Below are 18,782 nucleotides of genomic sequence, written 5' to 3' on the forward strand. Positions count from 1 at the left end.
AGTTTTCTATGGATACAGAAAGCCCTAGAAGGCTTGTGCTGAGGAGGACTGTTGTCCTACGGTTATAACTCCTGAGAGAGAGCTGCAATGAGTCATGGGGTCACATGTGACAGGGTGAGACAATGCAAAGGTTCCTCCATCTTGTATTTGTTTGTTTATTTTGATTTTTGAGACAGGGTTTCTCTGTGTAACAGTCCTAGCTATCCTGTAACTTGCTCTGTAGAACAGGCTGGCCTTGGACTCACAGAGATCTGCTTGCCTCTGCCTCCCAAGTGCTGGGATTAAAAGCATGCACCACCACTGGCCAGCCCATCTTGTATTCTTGCTGAAGCCATTTCAGGTTTAACAAGAATTTGTTCTTCTTGATAGAGAATCCCATGGAAAATTACCCAGCCCTGTTCTAGGAACCCAAGGTTGGGATGTCCTAGCTAATTTGGCTTCTGCTAAATTGTCTGTCAGCGTGGAAATCCCTCCAGCTAAGTGCTTACCATAGCTTCTGTTAAAACTGCTTACTGCTGCAAAGCAGCTGCTGGGTGAGATGCCAGGATTCTGCCTTTAAAAACTCTGTGTTCTGCACACTCGAGGCCACACCTGGGCCCTTGAATACCTGAGTGTAGTCCCAACTGGCTGGAATAAAGACATTCTATTGACTGTTACCTGTGTCTGAGTGGTCCTCTCTGGTGGCCTCCCTGTAGCACCTCTCCAAATCTTGTCTTAAAACTCAGGTCCAGAAACGCAAAGAGATTTGGTTTCATTTATAGTTGGAATGCTGACTTGCGGAGTGGTCTGGAGCCCTGGGTTTTCCAGTCCCCTAACCTCCACCCCCCGCATCTCCCCCTTCTCCCAGGTTTCTCTGTGTAGCTTTGACTGTTCTGGAACTCTATAGACCAGGATGGCCAAGAACTCACAGAGATCCACCTACCTCTGTCTCTATTCTTAAGACTAAGTCAGGGCTGCCACAGAGCTCTGCAGATAATGCCTGCAGCCAAGACTGATGACCTGAGTTTGATCTCTGGAACCCACTGATGGAAAGAGACTTGTCTCCCACACGTTGTCTTTTGACCTCTACACACACTGGAGCATGTGAACTCACCAAAAAAAAAAAATTAAAAAACATAAAAAGGAAAAGTTAAAAGTTTCTATAAGAATCAGTACATGGGGGCTGGAGAGATGGCTCAGTGGTTAAGAACACTAGCTGCTCTTCCAGAGGTCGTGAGTTCAATTACCAGAAACCACATGGTGGCTCACAACCATCTGTAATGAGATCTGATGCCCTTTTCTGGCATGTGGGCACACACATGGAGGCAGAATGTTGTATACATAATAAATAAATAAATCTTTAAAAAAAAAGAATCAGTACAGCATGGGACAGTGGTGGTGCACACCTTTAGTCTCAGCACTGGGAGGCGGAGGCAGGTGGATCTCTGTGAGTTCGAGGCCAGCCTGATCTACAGAGTGAGCTCCAGGACAGCCAGGGCTACACAGATAAACCTTGTCTTGAAAAACAAACAAAATACAGGGCTGGGGATAAAGCTCAGGGGAAGGGAGCTTGCCTAACTCCTGAAGCTCTAGGTTAAATACCCAGCTGGAGGCGGGGATGGCTGGGGAGTTCTCTTGGTGGGTAAAGTGCTTACTGCCTAAGCATGAGGACCTGAGCCGGGACCCCCCCAAATCCACGTAAATAACCAGTCTTGGTGGTGTGCTCCTGTGTCAGAGCACCGTCCAGCACGGTCCAGCATGGTCCAGCACGGTCCAGCACGGTCCAGCATGGAGTCACAGGAGGAGGATTCTGTGTGCTTGTGAGAACACTCTAAGGAAACAAGAGGAGTCGTGACCCCAGTTTCTCCAAAACACAGACTTGTTCTTGGGGTGTGTTTGTGTGCTCCACCCAGGTGCAGTAGATAGGACCAAACTCACCTCAGATTTCCCAGTACTGCTTGCTGGTGTTGCTCAGTTATACACCTGTGGGAGAACGCGTTCTTGCCGTGAGCAGCCTGTCTTTGGAATTCTACACGGCGTGAACTCAGGAGAACCCTAGTCCTACGTGACCTTTCTTAACCCTGAGAATAAATTGTCTGAGGTTCTGAATAAAGTTGGCCATTGCATTAGACTTTCATCTGCGTCATTTATCGGCTCCACTCTCCACAGTTCCACTACGTCTAGAGGTGACACACCTGTCATCTCTTTCTGGGAGGTTCAGGCTAGGAGATCCCAAGGCTTGTGTCGGTCAGCCACTCTAGCTGAAATGGTAAACAATGAGGAGCCCCATCTCATAAAACATGGAGAATTGATTGACGTCATCCTCTGGCCTCCGTATGTACCTACATAGGCATATGCACAAGCGCACACACACACACACACACACACACACACACGGGAGTACTTGGGCCTTAAAATCATGTTAAGAATTAGCTTCCTAAACTGGGTGATGGTAGCGCATGCCTTTAATCCCAGAACTCGGGAGGCAGAGGCAGGCGGATCTCTGTGAGTTCGAGACCAGCCTGGTCTACAAGAGCTAGTTCCAGGACAGGCTCCAAAGCCACAGAGAAACCCTGTCTCGAAAAACCAAAAAAAAAAAAAAAAAAAGAAAGAAAGAAAAAAAAGAATTAGCTTCCTGCTTTCTGTCCTAGAAAAGGTACAGACTCAGCCAGAAATCAACCCTGCCCTGGGGAGGGAGCATGAGGCCTTTAGTACCAGAAATTGCCACAGCTGGTTTCCTGCCAGACGCCCTCTTGAAGGCCTCTGTAGCCAGGTCGAGCCAGAATCTCAATGAATAAGTGTATGCAGAAAAAGGAGTGAAAGATTGGTAGACTAAAGTAGCCTTTTAAACATATTTTATTGTAGCCAGGTGGTGGTGGCACATGCCTTTAATCCTAGCACTCAAGAGGCAGAGGCAGGCAGATCTGAGTTCAAGGTCAGCCTGGTCTGTGGAGCGAGTTCCAGCGCAGTCAGAGAGAGACCTATCTCAAAAACAAAGCAATGACAACAGAAAAGATTTCTTATGTCATTAGATTTTGAATATTAAGACAAATACTGCTGAGTTTTCTTAGAGGTTGATTTTATTTTTATGCATGAGTAGGCACAAGCTCACATGCAGATGAGAGAGGAGGCCAGAAGAGGGCATCAAATCACTGGAGTTACGAGTGGGTGTGAGCTGCCAGGCGTGAGGTGCCAGGACACAAAGGCACGGTCTCTGCAAGAGCAGCAGACCCCTGAGCCGTATTCCCAGCCCTCTACCCTCTGACTTTTTATTTTAAATTAGATTTATGTAGTCGTGATTGAAGGTGTGTGTGCCACAGTGCACATATAAGGCCAAAGGCAGCTTGTGCAGTCAGTTCCCTCCTACTACGTAAATCCAGGAATCAAAGTCAGGTCACCTTTTCCTACTGAGTCATTTTGCCGGACCCTGCCTGGTGGCTTTGACAATTGTTTAAGAATAGTATGTGTGTTTTAAGGGCTTTGCCATGTGGATATTTTGCTACTGTGGTTGACTCCTTGTAGTATTTTGACACTACTATTTTATGTCTATTACCTTGATGGCATTCCTTGTCCAAGCCGAGGCCACCTGCCTTCCCAGCTAGGACTTTACAAATCGGATTCACCAATTTAATCTACCCCATACTGCCGCTGCTCAGGGAAGGTAAAGATGTGGCCAGCATGGCTGTTCATTTTTACATCTCCCCTCCCCTTCTGTCTCCTTTGCCACTTCCCCTCCCCTTTCTCCTCTTAGACATGGTTTAGGAACTGAGCAGTTTAGGCTGAGCAGTTAAAGGGACTGAGTGAGCACACAGAGCAGGCCTTCTTTATACTTCCTTGCAAAGCATGCTGCTGGCCAGGCTACACACACTCTTCCCTTCAATGCGGTACAGTTATTTACTTACCCATTGGAGTGGAGGAAGTGAGCGTAGCATGGCATATGTGTCAGGGGATAACTTGAGGGAATGGGTTCTTTCCTTCCCCTCGTGTGTGTGTGTGTGTGTGTGTGTGTGTGTGTAGGGGGGTGAAGGTTGTGAGCAATCAAACTCTGGTCATCAGACTTGGCAGCAAGTGTCTTAAGTCTTGAGCCACCCCCCCAACCTTTTTTGTTTGTTTGTTTGCTTGAGACAGGGTTTCTCTGCTCTGTGTATGTCTGTCCTGAAACTCACTCTGTAGCCCAGGCTGGCCTCGATCTCAAGGATACACCTGTTTCTGCCCGCTAGGTGCTGGGTTTAAAGGGGCGCACTGTGCACCCGACCACGTGGGGAAATATGCAGTGGGAACTGGCAGTGTGTAGGTACCGAGGGGAGGAGACACTGGGGTATCTGCTTACCAGTTTCTCAGCCTTTGGAGACTCAGGACTGCGCTCACACATTATCAATGACAAAGTGACTACCGAGGTTATCATTGTATTAAATTAATGCTACCAAATTTGGGCATTTTGTTTTATTTTGAGTTGTTCTGTATCTTAGCCCTTAACCAAGGATATGTGGGGTTTTTTTTTGATTTTTTGTTTTTTTTGTGGTGTTTTTGTATATTTGTTTATTTTTTTCTATGGGTATAGCATAAGATATTTATATATAGAAAATGTGCTATCCTTGCAGCCTTGATATCAGGGTGGATTGTGAAACATGAATTTTGGGGATTGGGCACATGGCTGGGTGGATAAGAACAATTACCATCCTAACAGGGGACTTCACCTCCCCTCACTGGCTGGCCCTCCTGCACAGACTCACCCAGGCTCTACCTGGCCCCATCTTCAGTGGTCCTCATCTCACTGCTGAATTGTATTCTGCATCACAGAGCTCTGTCTCTGAGGACCTCAGAACTCATCTAACAAATAGCCCTCTTAGGTTATAAATAACCCCAGGCTTTCCATGTTATATATAGCTTTAACTTTTTAAATGATTTGTTTTTATTTTATATACATCGGTGTTCTACCTGCATGTATATCTGTATGAGAGTGTCAGATTCCCTGGAACTGGAGTTACAGATAGTTATGAGCTGCCATGTGGATGCTGGGAACTGAACCCAGGTCCTTTGGAAGAGCAGCCAGTGTTCTTAACTGCTGATTCATCTCTCCAGCCCCTTTATGTTATCTATACATTTATTTATCATATATAATAAATATATAAATTTTATTATTATTATATATTTTTGTCTTTTCATGACAAGGTTTTTCTGTGTAGCAGCTCTGGCTGTCCTGGAACTCACTTTGTAGGCCAGTCAGGCCTCTAACTCACAGAGATCGGCCCGCCTCTGCCTCCGAGGCTGGGATTAAAGGTGTGTGCCACCACTGCCTGGCTTCCATGTTATGTGTTTAAGCTAGGCTGCCACCAGGAAACCACATCTTTCACGTGGTGCTTCCCACCCACCTGTAACTCAGTCTCTTCACCGGCACCAGGCACTCCAGTGCTACACATCTATGTGTGCAAGAAAACACACATGGGCCGTGCAGTGGTGGCTATGTGTCAAAAAAAAAAAGCCACGTATGGCCGCTAGTGCCTGTGGCCCTAGCATTTGGGGGACAGAGACGGTGGAACCCCAGAGCTCTTTGGCAAGTCAGACTAGCTAAAAGGTGAGCTTTGGATTGAATAGAAGATCCTGCTTCTAAAGAATAGGGGGAGGGCTGGAGAGATGGCTCGGTGGTTAAGAGCACTGGCTGCTCTTCCACAGGTCATGAGTTCAATTCCTAGCAACCACATGGTGGCTCACAACCGCCTGTAATGAGATCTGGTGCCCTCTTCTAGCGTGTGAGCATACATGGAGGCAGAATGTTGTATACATAATAAATAAATAAATCTAAAAAAAAATAAGGGGACAGGTGACAATCTAGTTCATTCCACACAAGCACCACACATTTGTGTATATTTTTTAAAACTGTGGTTTCAAAGGTGGAGATTACTTTGCTAACATGATACGGATGTAAAGGATGAGGTCATGGCGAGGCTATTGAGGGGGAAGACAACTGCATAAAACAGTTAACTTTGGGGCTGGAGAGATGGCTTAGTGGTTAAGAGCATTGCCTGCTCTTCCAAAGGTCCTAAGTTTAATTCCCAGCAACCACATGGTGGCTCACAACTATTTGTAATGAGGTCTGGTGCCCTCTTCTGGCCTGCAGACATACACACAGACAGAATATTGTATACATAATAAACAAATAAATATTTTAAAAAACCCAGTTAACTTTGAGTAAATATTTTTGCATCCATTTGGAAAAAAAAATAAAGGACTTCCCAAACAAAAGCCTTTCTTCCTGCTTAATTGTGTGCACCGCGCCTTGTCATCCTCGTTCAGCGGGCTGTTGTGAGCATCTTTCCGCTTTTGTTTCCTGAGATGGTTTCATGCCATTTTATCCTTGCAGGCTGCCTGGATAAAGAATAAGGTTGGAGTGGGAAAAGAGAGGAAACTTCCTGCCTGCCAGTTTACAAGAACCTGACTAATGGAATCTGCCAAGAAGATAGATGTCATCAACGTCACTGCCTTGCCCATGATACCACTGGATGAACACCAGGTGGTCTCTGTCAATGCCCGGAAAGCACAGGAGAATTCTTTGAGGAAACAGTTGCAAGACCATCCCCCCAGTATCCTTCCAAAGCTGCCACTCACGGTCAGACCACGTACCTCTCATGGTGTAATGAATGCTTAGGTTCATATATGCTACCTGTTAGCCCACTCTACATACCATGGTCATTTTTTCTGAGCATGGAAGTCCTATTTGCCTCTAAAGGAGTGTGATGTTTGGAAGAGTTGTTTAACTTGAGGTTTAACACACACACACACACATATATATATATATATATATATATATATATATATATATATATATATGGTTTTTCGAGACAGGGTTTCTCTGTGTAACAGCCGTGGCTATCCTGGAACTTGCTTTGTAGATCAGGCTGACCTTGAATTTAGAGAGAGCCATCTGTTTCTACCTCCCAAGTGCTGGGATTAAAGGTGTGTGCCACCACCTCCTGGCTGAGGGTTATTTTTTAAGCAGAGGGCACTCAAAAGGAAGATGCCCAGGTCAGATCTGTTAAAAGAGGGGGAAAGTTTTGAATTGGCTCCGCTTACTCTTCCTTCCTAGGAATTAGGGCTGTGGACACAACAGGCAGAACTAGGAAGTCAGGAGCTAGGCCTCTGTCCCCAGAGAGCTGAGCCCACCACTCAGATCCTTCATTTCCTCTGGTTGACCTCCCCTCTCCTCACCGGCTAGCCCACTGCCCAGGCTCAGTCTGCCCCTCTGGCATCCACGCAGGCTCTGCCTGCCCCTGCCCTCTCCACTGAACTGTTTCCCTGCCGCACAGACCCCATCTCAGAGTCCATCCCACAAGCCAGGCAGCCTACATCTTCCACTCTGCCTCCCTCCCCACATTCCTCTCCCCGACCCTTCTAGAGACACCAGCTAGTGTGATCCCATCTGGATCTGGATACTTTCTTGGGGCTCTTTCTAATGCCTTTCTTAATTCCACACTCGACTTGGCCTTGTCATTATCACACGTCCCTCTTGGTGTCTTCACTTTCCGAGTGCCGTTCTCACCGATAAGAACCCTTGCGGTTCATGAAAGGGAGAGCGAGCCTGCTTTATGGGGAAGGAGGGAGTGACAGGATTATGAGGTTTATCGAGGTCTGAGGCTATCAGATAAGGTAGAACCAGTTGGACTCAAAGAGAGGTTCAATTGAGAGACGATGATAGCAGGTGCCCTTTGGCCCAGTCATCCTACACCTGAAAATCTCTCTTAAAGAAATATCCCAGGAGCTGGGTGGTGGTGGTGCATGCCTTTAATCCCAGCACCTGAGAGGTAGAGGCAGGCGGATCTCTGTGAGTTCCAGGCCAGCCTGGTCTACAGAGCAAGTGCCAGGACAGCTGGGTTTGTTACACAGAGAAATCCTGTCTTGAGAAATCAAGAAAAAAAAAGAAAGACAAAAGAGGCTGGATGACTCTGCTCTCAAGAGTGTTCACTGCTCTGGGCCCAGTTACAAGCGCCCATATCAGGCTGCTCACAGCCACCCCTAGCTGACCCCAGGGGATTCACAGGCACTAGCATGCACATACGTACACTCACTCAGGCACAAGCATACATGCATAAAATTAAAACATCTTTTAAAAAAAAGAGTATTCCAAAATTTGAAACCTCTCTGTGCCATGCTCACCCCAGCTTTGTTTGCTGTTGAGAGAGGCTGTAAGTGGCTTACAGAGCAACAGCCCAGCAATAGGAAAGCTTGCTGAGGTGTGCGTTCTAAGTGGCCTGTTATTATGTGGCCGTCGGGCACGTTCTTGTGGAAGAGAAGTCATGGACGTGAGCCAGGCATCCGTTGACAGTGTGATTATACTTGCACGGAATACTGGAAGGCAAGCTGGTGCAGGGGTGCATGCCTGAGGCAGGGGGATGGCTACACAGACAAACAAACAAAACCCGAAAAAGAAAGCTCTCGAGACTCCATCAGAGGGACTGGAAAGGTGGCTCAGTAGCTAAGAGCACTAGCTGTTCTTCCAAAGAGCCTGGGTTCAATTCCCAGCTCACAACTGTCTGTAACTCCAATTCTAGGGGATTTGATACCTTCACACCAATGCACATAAAATAAAGCTAAGTAAATTTTTAAAAAAGACTCCAACAGAGAGGCTGGAGGCAGTGTGGACAACTTTTTCCTTGGTTAGTACTTTACAAGGTGGCTACAACACTTATTTTTCTCCTCCGTCTCCTTTTCTCTTCCTCTTTGTTCTTTTTTTAAAAGATTTATTTATTAATTATATATACAGCATCTGCCTGCATGTATCCCTGCAGGCCAGAAGAGGGCACCAGGTCTCACTATAGATGGCTGTGAGCCACCATATAGTTGCTGGAAATTGATCTCAGGACCTCTGGAAGAGCAGTCAGTACTCTTAACCTCTGAGCATCTCTGAGCCATCTCTGAGCCCTTCCTCTTTGTTCTTGACGTTGTTTGTCTGCTTGCTTTTTTCTTTTTTTGTTTTTATTTTAGACAGGATATACACTATAGCCCTGGCTAACCCAGAGATTACTATGAAGCCCAGGCTGGCCTCAAATTCATGGCACCCCTTCTGCCTCAGCCTCCTAAATGCTGGAATCACAGAGATGAGTGCTCACACCGGTTCATAAATTTTCATTTATAATTTACAAAGTGATTCACTTAGACTTGATGAAGTCAGGAATGTTGGCAGAAGGAATGAGTCAGTAGAGAGATGGTGTAGCCTGGACACCTTCCTGGCCGACGAGACCCCTCTGCCATGGGTGCCTGCTCGCCTCCTGGAGTTTCCTTAGCAACTTGCCTCCCAGCATGCATCATTGGCTCCATGAGTCAGGTGAACCAGAAGATTACTGAGATTGACCTGGTCCCCAGTCTGTGGGTCAGCCTCTCGGTGAGTTGAAGCAGATACTGGAGCTCAGGCAAGGCCTTTGGGAAGAAAGGGTCCTAGGGAGAGTCATTCGAGGTGTGCCCTGCAGGCTCTGTACCCCTCCAAACACATGTTTGTACAGTTGAGGTTTCAAAGTTCACTTTTAAAAAATTAGCCGACTTTAAAAAAAGTATGTATGTGTGTGTGTGTGTGTGTGTGTGTGTGTATGCCACATGTGCATGGGTGCTTTTGGAGGCCAGAAGAGGGCGCTGGGTCTCCTGGAGCTGGAGTTACAGGTAGTTCTGAGTCAATGTGGAAGGCCCTGAACTCGGGTCCTCTCAAAGAACAGCAGGAGCTCTTAACTGCTGGGCTCTCTCTCCAGCTCCAGCAGGCTGCTTCTTAAGAGAAGTTTTTAAATTTGCAGTGAACATATATACCGTACGCCCCACCCTCACACATGTGTAACCTGCCCCATCAACCTCTCCATACCTCAGTTATAATCAGCAAACCCTTCCTGCCCCCAGCATTACTGCCGACCCCCTTACTTTATCTTAGGCTTCCCTCCTGATGAGTGTGGACCATGCGCAATGATGTGTATCATCTGCCTCTGCAGTGCATAGGGAATAGCCTCACACCCCAGCTACTCACACGGCCCTTGGGCTCCCTTCCCTCCCAACCTCTGGCTGCCACTGATCTACTTATTGTCTGTGTAGTTTCAACCCTAAAGAATGCTGTGACCTTGGAATCCCGCAGTGTAGCTTCAGGCGTCACTTAGTAATGCACCTTGAAGGTTCTTCCTTGGCTTTCCCTGGATAGCCCATTCCTTTACAGCTTTTGCTAATACCCCATTATCTGGATGTACAGCAGTTTGTTGATCTACTCCCCTCCTTGGGCATATTGGTCACTCTCGTGCTTTGGAAACTAAGACTAAAGCCGGACATCCCTGTGCAAGCTATCACTGTGAGTGCAGCTGTTTTGGGTAAATACCAAAGGACACACTATCAAAGCCGCTTCCAAGGTGTTGTCTTTCCACCAGTGAGCTCTGGGGTTCCTTTGCTTGGAATCCTCACCAGCATCTGGTGGTATTGGTGTTCTGAACTTGGCTGTCCTGGTAGGTGTATGGTAGGGTTTCACACGATGATCGGACAACACAGGATGTGGCATCTTTTCATTGCTTTTTCATCATTCCTATATCTCCTCCTCCTTTTTGAAACAGGGTTTCTCTGTGTATCCCTGGCTGTCCTAGAACTCTCTCTGTAGACCAGGCTGGCCTGAAACTCAGAGACCTGCCTGCCTCTGCTGCCAAGTGCTAGGATTAAAGGCGTGTGCCACCACCATCCAGCTTTCTCTGTGTTTTTTGATGAGAATGAGGTTCTTAATGTTTTGTTTGTTTGTTTTCCAAGACAGAGTTTCTCTTTGTAACAGCTCTAACTGTCCTGGAACTTGCTCTGTAGACCAGACTTGAGCTCAGAGATCCGCCAGCCTCTGCCTCCTGAGTGCTGGGATTGAAGATGTGCACACCAGTGCCCAGTGGGGTTCTCAGTGTTAATTGTCAACTTGACAGTGTAGGGAGATTGGCCTCTGTTGATGTCTTTGGGAAGCTGTGTTGATTATATAGTTGAGGTGGGGCGCCCTGCCCACTATGGATGGCACCCATATGCTGGATCCTGGACTCTGTTAATGGAGAATAGGTACTGGGCACACATTCAGTGTGCTCTGCTTTCCAACTGGGAATGCAATGTGCCTGCTGCTCTGAGCATCTGCTGCTGTGAACTCTTGGCTATTCAGGGCTATCCTTCTGTGCTGGGCTAGCCTCCGGAGCTGGGCTTGCCTCCTGTGCTGGGCTAGCCTCCTGAGCTGTGAGCTGCAATAAGATGCTTTTATCAGATTATTCTACCACAGCGATGGGCTGGGGTGGGGAATTAAAACATGAGGTGTTTCCTAGGTCATAGGCCCATCTTTAAAAATTGAGCTACTAGTTCTCTTGTTTTTATAGTTAGATAAATCTTTTATTGGGCATACCTTTTGCAAACATTTTACCCCAGTCTGTAGCTTGTCATTTCATTGTTTTGACAATGTCTGAGGAAGACAGATATTAAAAAGGTCAATGACTTTCCACTTCATCTTTGGCCTTTGGTTCCATGTCTAAAAAGTCACTGTCAGTCCCAGGGTCACTTGGGAGCTCCGACCTTATCCGCTATGGCTTTAGAGTTTTACATTGTACATTTAGGATGGTGGATGGTGGCCCATCTTGACTTGGCTTCTGTGACCCCTGCAGTTTTCACCTCTGTTCATCCACGCTGCCCCAGCAGCTCCTCAGCAATGGAGCAGGGTCTCCAGTGGCACCCAGAGCTGCTTCCTCTGGCTTTCTGCTTCAGGGCATCGGTCCCCTGTCTCTGCCCACCTTCTCAGTTTGGAGGCCGCCACCTGCTCCATGGCTCCAGTCCTCACAGTTCTGAGAAGAGTTGTTGCTGTTTCGGTGTGTTCAGACTTTTACTGCTAGGGCAGAGTGGTGGCTGTGGCTCTCTTACCTGATGGCCTGGAAACGAGAAGTCTGCAGATTAGTTTGGTTTTATTTTTATTAAAATCTAAAGCCCTTCCATAATCCTCAAACATGCAGAGACACACGGACACAGTGGCTCTGGTCAGGGTAGGGGCTCTTCAGTTGGCCACCGTCCCAGCCACTCAGGATTCTCGAACATGTTATGTTTGCTTGTTTCACTTTTTTTCATAGTTTTCCAAGACAGGGTTTCTATGTGTAGCCCTGGCTGTCCTGGAACTTGCTTCAAACTCAGACTCACAAAGATCCACCTGCCTCTGCTCCCTGAGTGCTGGAATTAATGGCGCGTGCATTTCGTTTTTTTTAATTAATTTATTTTACATGCATTGGTGCTTTGCCTCCATGTATGTCTGCGTGAGGGTGTTGGATCCACTAGAGATGGAGTTACAGACAACTGTGAGCTGCCATGTGGGTGCTGGGAATCGAACCTGGGTCCTCTGGAAGAGCAGTCAGTGCTCTTAACTGCCGAGCCATCTCTCCAGCCCCAGCATGACACAGGTCTCCAGATCTAATGAGAAGCTTAGACTAGATGACCCTCCCCGCTGTTGGAAGGGAAGTTTCCCCGGGAGTTTTTGGCACATAGTGTTCTCCTGGTGGTGATGCCCGCCTCTTCCTCCTCTCTTCTTTCCCCTTCCTCCTCCTCCCCTCTTCCCTCCATCCCTCCCTTCCTCTCCTTTCCTGTAAGTGCTCTTTGCATTTTTGGTCTGTCTAACCCAGGCCCTCGACCTGTCATTTCACTCCACTTTCTCACTCTTCTTCCTACCACGGCGTCTTGCTTTTTGCCAAGTGTCTCTAACCTCGTGATCTGCCTCCAGATTTTTCTCCCTGATCACCCCGGCTTTCCCAGTATCAGTTTCTGAGGACTACAGCTCTTGTGTCATTCTTTCTCTTGCATTTATTTTTTTTGGGGGGCGGTGTTCAAGACAGGGTTTCTCTGTAGCTTTGGAACCTGTACTGGAACTAGCTCTTGTAGACCAGACTGGCCTCAAACTCACAGAGATCTGCCTGCCTCTGCCTCCCGAGTGCTGGGATTAAAGGCGTGTGCCACCACCGACCAGCTGTTGCATTTAATTTTTTTTAAAAAATTTTTTCTTCCTTTGAGATATGTTCTCATCACCAGGAAACCTAGCGTTCAGGAGGCAGAGGCAGGCGACTCCATGTAAGTTCGAGGCAGCCTGGTCTACAAAGTGAGTTCCAGGACAGGCAGGGCTACACAGGGAAACCCTGTCTTGGGGGGAAAAAAGAGAATGAGAGAGTTTCACTATGTAGCACTTGGTGAATCAGAACTCACTATGCAGACCAGGCCGCCTCCCGCTTGCAGAGATCCCTTTTTCTCTGTTTATAAAGTGCTGGGACTAAAGGTGTATCAACACACCTGGTTTTTTGTTTATATTTTAAAAAGTTTAAATAGCTGAGTAATACATACTGTTTTATAATATGCAGACTATTTATTAGTGAAAAGTGAAAGCCATCCTTTTCTTGCCAACTTTCCTCCCTAGAGGTACCCATTGCTATTCCTATGCCATGGATTCTTCCAGAACTTTTGTAGGTTATTTTTACGGGCACTACATTCCTCTGGGTTAAGATATGTATATATATGCAGGATCATGCTATAAATGCTCTCTCACAGCCTGCTTTTGTCTTACTAATTTATTCATTGATCTATTTTCAGAACAAATGCCTCTTGGGAACTCTTTTCAGCCAGTACTATTGGCCTGCCTATTATTTTAGTGGCCTCGTGGTATTCCAAAGGTTGGATTGAGCATAATCAATTTATTTTCCAATGATAAATATCTCAATGGTATTTATTTTATTTTATTTATTATGTATACAGTGTTCTGCATGCATGTTTGCCTGCACGCCAGAAGAGGGCATCAGATCTCATTATAGGTGATTGTGAGCCATGTGGTTGCTAGGAATTGAACTCAGGACCTCTAGAAGAACAACCTGTGCTCTTAACCTCTGAGCCACCTCTCCAGCCCCTCAATGGTATTTTAAAACAGTGATGTATGTGTCTGTGTGAACATATGCCATGTGTGTGCGGGTGCCCACGGAGGCCAGAAGAGGACTTCAAACCCTCTGCAGCTGGGATTACAGGCAGCTGTGAGAGCCTGTCTGGGTGCACGGATCTAAACCCGGTCCTCTGGAAGGGCTCTTAACTGCTGAGCATCTCTGCAGCCCCTCTCTGGCATTTGAGCGTAGTGAACATTTGAGCATAGTGAACATTTGAGCGTAGTGAACATTTGAGCGTAGTGAACATTTGAGCGTAGTGAACATTTGAGCGTAGTGAACATTTGAGCATAGTGAACATTTGAGCATAGGGAGCATATGACTGTTTCAGTGCCTTGATCTAGTTTGCTTCTTGTTGCTGTGATAAAACACTTACCAAAAGCAACGTGGTTGGGAAAGGATTTGTTTCCTCTTACAGCTACAGTCCATCACGGAGCGGAGCCAAGGCAGGCACTCAAGGCAGGAACCTGGGGACAGGAAATGGAGCTGCTACTGGCCGGCTCTTCATGGCTCACTAGCTGCCTGGCTGACTGTCTGGCTTACTTCCCTTTAGATTTATCTTATTTTATATGTATGACTGTTTGCCTGCATGTATTGGGTCCCCTGGAGCTGGAATTATGGATTATGAGTCTCCATGTAGTTGCTGGGAATTGAATCTGGGTCCTCTGGAAGAGCAACAAGTTCTCTAAAGCACGGAGCCATCTCTCCAGCTCAGTTTGCCTTCTTATACAACCCAGAACCACCTGCCAAGGGTGGCACTGCCCATATCAATCATCAGTCAGGAAATGCCCTACAGACTTGCCCATAGGCCAGTCTGATGGAGGCAATTCCTCAGCTGAGGGTCCCTCTTCCCAGCTGACTCTAGTTTGTGTCAAGAAGACAAAAATCAACCACCACAGGGCTCATTTGCAGAATAAAGCCCTAGAAGTGTAGTTTCTCAGTGCGATGAGTATGGTTAGAGAGAGAGGGGGGAGAGAATGTGAGCACATAGATGCTCGCCACGGCACACATGGAGGACAGAGGACAGCTCGTGGGAGTTGGTTCTCCTTCTACTGTGTGGGTCCCAGGAATCAAACTAAGGTCGTCTTGCTGGGTCGTCTTGCTGAGCCATCTTGCTGGTCCTGATTTTCTTCTCATACAAGCGAAGCCATTCTTTATGAATGGGGGGACCGCTAGCATCAGTTCGCGGCCCACCTCTGAGCTGGGATTGGAATCAAGTTGTGAATAGCAGTAGGGTACGCAGACACGCTCTCTGGATGATTCTGTGCAGGCATGTATTCCTGTGGGAGGGTAGCACTGGGTGTGGGAGCTTTCCAGTCAGACCACCAGACGGGAGGGAATGAGCCTCAACATCTGGTAAGAGGCCCCACAATAATCCACCTACCTGAGAGCATCCATAGGGATCGGATGAGCCGTATGTAACACATGCTCAACCTAGCTGGGACTTAGCGGAGCCCCTGGTCACATCAGGGACCGAGTATGTATGTGAGTGCACAGATCTGTCTGCTGTTGCCTTTATGCACCAGGCTTGACTGTGAGGTCACTTCTACCATCCTGGAACCCATTCTACTGGGCGACACATCCAGCACTTCCATAGAGAACTCTATCCAAGCACAGTTAGCCCCTTAGCTGACAAGCAATACATTGTGAGGGCATTGACATTCCCTTTTCTTTCCTTTTCTAAGGTGAGGGTGGGGAGCATCAGAGTTACAGTGGGCTCTGGTGAGAGGTCAAGGGTGACTGATTGATAAAGGGTTAGCCCCTAGTAAGTACCTGTTTGACAACTCTGGGCTGTGTGCAAAATGCACCAAATTCTTTCTCCTGGGTCCTTAGAGAGGCCATGGAAGGTAGGTGTGGTTATTACCTTCTTACGGAAAGATGGCATGTGTGTACCTGTGGATTGCAGTCAGAACCCTGCTCTGCATCCTGTGCTCCCAGAAGTGGAGCCAGGAGGACAGCATGATGCAGGGTGCTGGGTGAGATTTGTATTGATGACATACAATGGGACCATGTCAGTGACACCGATGGCCCAAGGTCCCTACCACCCGTGGGGCAGAGAAGAGGTACTTGGCTACATACTCTTTTTCAGGCCTTTGGATGCCAGTAGGATAAAGCTCCAATCCCTGACCCCTGACCCCTTCCCTGGATTTGCATCAATCTCTAATGCCCTGTTTTTTTTTCTTCTTCTTCTGATTTTTGAAGGCAATTGAGGAATATGAGTTGGAGAAGAAGTCTTTAAAAGAGAAAACTCACGGCAGCCTGGGAGACAGAGGCAAAAAATCCTTTCTCAGTCTGAAAAGTGCTTTTGTGGGGTTTGGTTTTTTATTCTCTTAAGTTTAGATCCTTTTCAGCATTTTTGTTTTGTGCTAGCATAGATCGCAGGGCCTTGCACGTGCCAAGCACTTGCTCGGCCACTGAGAAAAACCCCAGTTGTTAATTTTTAATTTTTGAAATGCAATTGAGTTATAATCCAGAGTTCTACCTGAGGATAGTTTTTGTCCTCCTCTGTGGTAGCCTTCCATCAGACCTGACACTGGACGAGGAAGGAGGGAGGGACAAGACCACGCCGGGCTATCTGCTAGGTGACATCACACCAGGTGCTTTGATCCCTGCTTCTTTATAAAGCTCCACCTGGTGGTGCCATACACACACACACACACACACACACACACGCACGCACGCACGCACGCACGCACGCACGCACGCACGCACGCGCACACACACCCAGGAGAGTCCTGCTGGGGAGGAGCTTTCCTGGTGCAGAGTCTTGTCTTCCCTTCTGCTTCTGAACAGATAGGCCAGTCCAGCAGTCTGACCGCCACCAGGCAGCTCTCTCCAGCAGTCTTAGCTCCCAGTAGCAGGTGCAGCCACCGCTTTTCATATTTAACTTCTCCTCCATTCTCAGCCAGGAGACCAAAGGAAGAGTCACCGATATCCTGCAAAGGTTCGGAGCTCCGGAACGCCAAGGTGAACCTGACAAAAAGGGTAAGAGCCCAGTGCCATGTTGCTGTACCAATGGTTTCTACCATGAACAAAACGGGTTTTATTCTTCAGGAAGGAAGATTTGGTGTGTAGATAGCGACTCACAGAGAAAGGCAGGGTTCACTTTTTCAAAGATCTGGCAATACTTTAATTCTAGAATTGCTCATGTCACTCTTGAAAGGGCAGAGTTGAACCCAGCCTCTGCAGTTAGAGTGTCCTAGAGTCCTGTGTCTGTTACTGTTAGAGCTGAGGCGTCTCCACTTAGATAAAGTCTTCCAGTTTCACTGCCATGGCACCACACAACTCCATGTGCCTTCTCCACAGAGGGTCCCATGTCACCACTCACCAGCCAGCCTGGTTATGGTGATCATTGCAGATGTGCCAGGAAGCGGAGATGATGGTCCAGGGCCATGCAACACGTCAAAGGACAGGCACAGCTCTCCACTCAGCTCTCCAGCCCAAGGCCAGCCCGCTCTGTTGCCGGCAAGTCCAGTGACAGCTGTCCTTGTCAAGAGTCACAGCACAGGCTAGGGGTGTGGCTCAGGGGTAGAGGGCTTGTCTAGCATGCACAAAGCCCTGGGTTCTGTCTCCAACATTGCAATTTTTTAATTTCAAAAAGAACCCCAAAAATGGGTATTTAAACTATCCAGATCACCTGTACCGAAAGCCTTAGGAAACAATGCATTATCTTTTCTGACAAAATAATTTACTATATTAATTTTGTGTGTATGGGGGGAGCGGTGCACATGCCATGGCACACATGTGGAGGCCTGAGGACAACTTGCAGAAGCCAGTTCTCTCTCTACCTTGTAACTCGCGGGGCTTGATCTCGTGTCATCAGACCTAGTCGCTGGCATCCTCGCTCGCTGACCCATCTTGATTGCTCGTATTTCCATTATCTTTTTATCACCTTTAACTTAGTAAATTCCGAAACAGCACAAAGCCCGGTGGTTGGGTCTGAGGTGAAATTGCCTTACACGCATTGATGGTGTCTGAGTATAGTTGTCCCGCCTGAGGTGGCATATGGAGTAAATGGCAGAATGACCTCTGATTCAGGATCAGCACAGTCACTCAGCAAGCTCTTCTCTCACTGTCCCCTTCCATGGCCAAGTTATAAAAGTAAACAGCTAGCCCAGCACAGTGTATCAGTAGGTGCTGTGGGCTGATGGTACTTGCATCCCTCATTTCATTTTCCTGCATTGTCCCATCTTTTTTTTTATCAACTGTCATGTTTGCATTTGGTTATAAAATTTAATTTAATGATATATATTAAGTAATGTCATATATTGAGACAGTTACATTCTTTGATAAATATTACTGTTTTAAGAAATTCATGATAGCTGGGTAGTGGTGGCACATACCTTTGATCCCAGCACTAGGGAGGCAGAGGCAGGCAGATCTCTGAGTTCAAGGCCAATTTTGTCTACAGAGTGAATTCCAGGGCAGCCAGGGCTACACAGAGAAACTCTGTCTTGAAAATCATGCTAAATAAATGGCACAAAGAGGCAGAGGACTATGTGCTCTGAGATATTAATGACAATAATATTGAAAGTAATGAGGGAGAAGTCAATTAGCATGTGGCAGTTTACATGATAATTTTGAGAACAGTATACACATACATACACGCATGCATACATACATAAACATATACACACACACCCTGAAAAAATCTAGAATAAGGCTAGGTGTCTAAACTAGGACATAAAAGTGTGTATGTGTTGGAGAGACAGGTGGGAGAGGAGGAGGGCTAACATAAATGTATTTGGAAGTCTTTGCTCAGAGCTTTAAGGAAAGCAGAGCTGACGCAGCAGGCATCGGGGAGTGGTGCTGGGGTCGGGGAGCTCTCATTTGCTCCCTGTCTGTGAGTCTGTTGCGCCGTGTGTAGAGGGGGAGGCATGT

The 18,782-nt window shown here is 47.2% G+C and overlaps 1 protein-coding gene across 1 annotated transcript in view; it reads left to right on the forward strand.

Annotated features, from left to right (window-relative positions):
• Positions 1–18,782, forward strand: part of Fam227a (family with sequence similarity 227 member A) — a 55,329-nt gene that overhangs the window by 4,199 nt on the left and 32,348 nt on the right. Inside the window, exons 2-5 of the mRNA XM_075959884.1 lie at positions 6,341–6,560; positions 9,273–9,355; positions 16,104–16,173; positions 16,807–16,886. Of these exons, the coding sequence (XP_075815999.1) occupies positions 6,419–6,560; positions 9,273–9,355; positions 16,104–16,173; positions 16,807–16,886 (375 nt within the window). The 5' untranslated portion in view covers positions 6,341–6,418. The remainder of the gene's footprint in view (positions 1–6,340; positions 6,561–9,272; positions 9,356–16,103; positions 16,174–16,806; positions 16,887–18,782) is intronic.

The sequence above is a fragment of the Microtus pennsylvanicus genome, chromosome 2, assembly GCF_037038515.1.
Source record: "Microtus pennsylvanicus isolate mMicPen1 chromosome 2, mMicPen1.hap1, whole genome shotgun sequence".
Classification (NCBI taxonomy): domain Eukaryota; kingdom Metazoa; phylum Chordata; class Mammalia; order Rodentia; family Cricetidae; genus Microtus; species Microtus pennsylvanicus.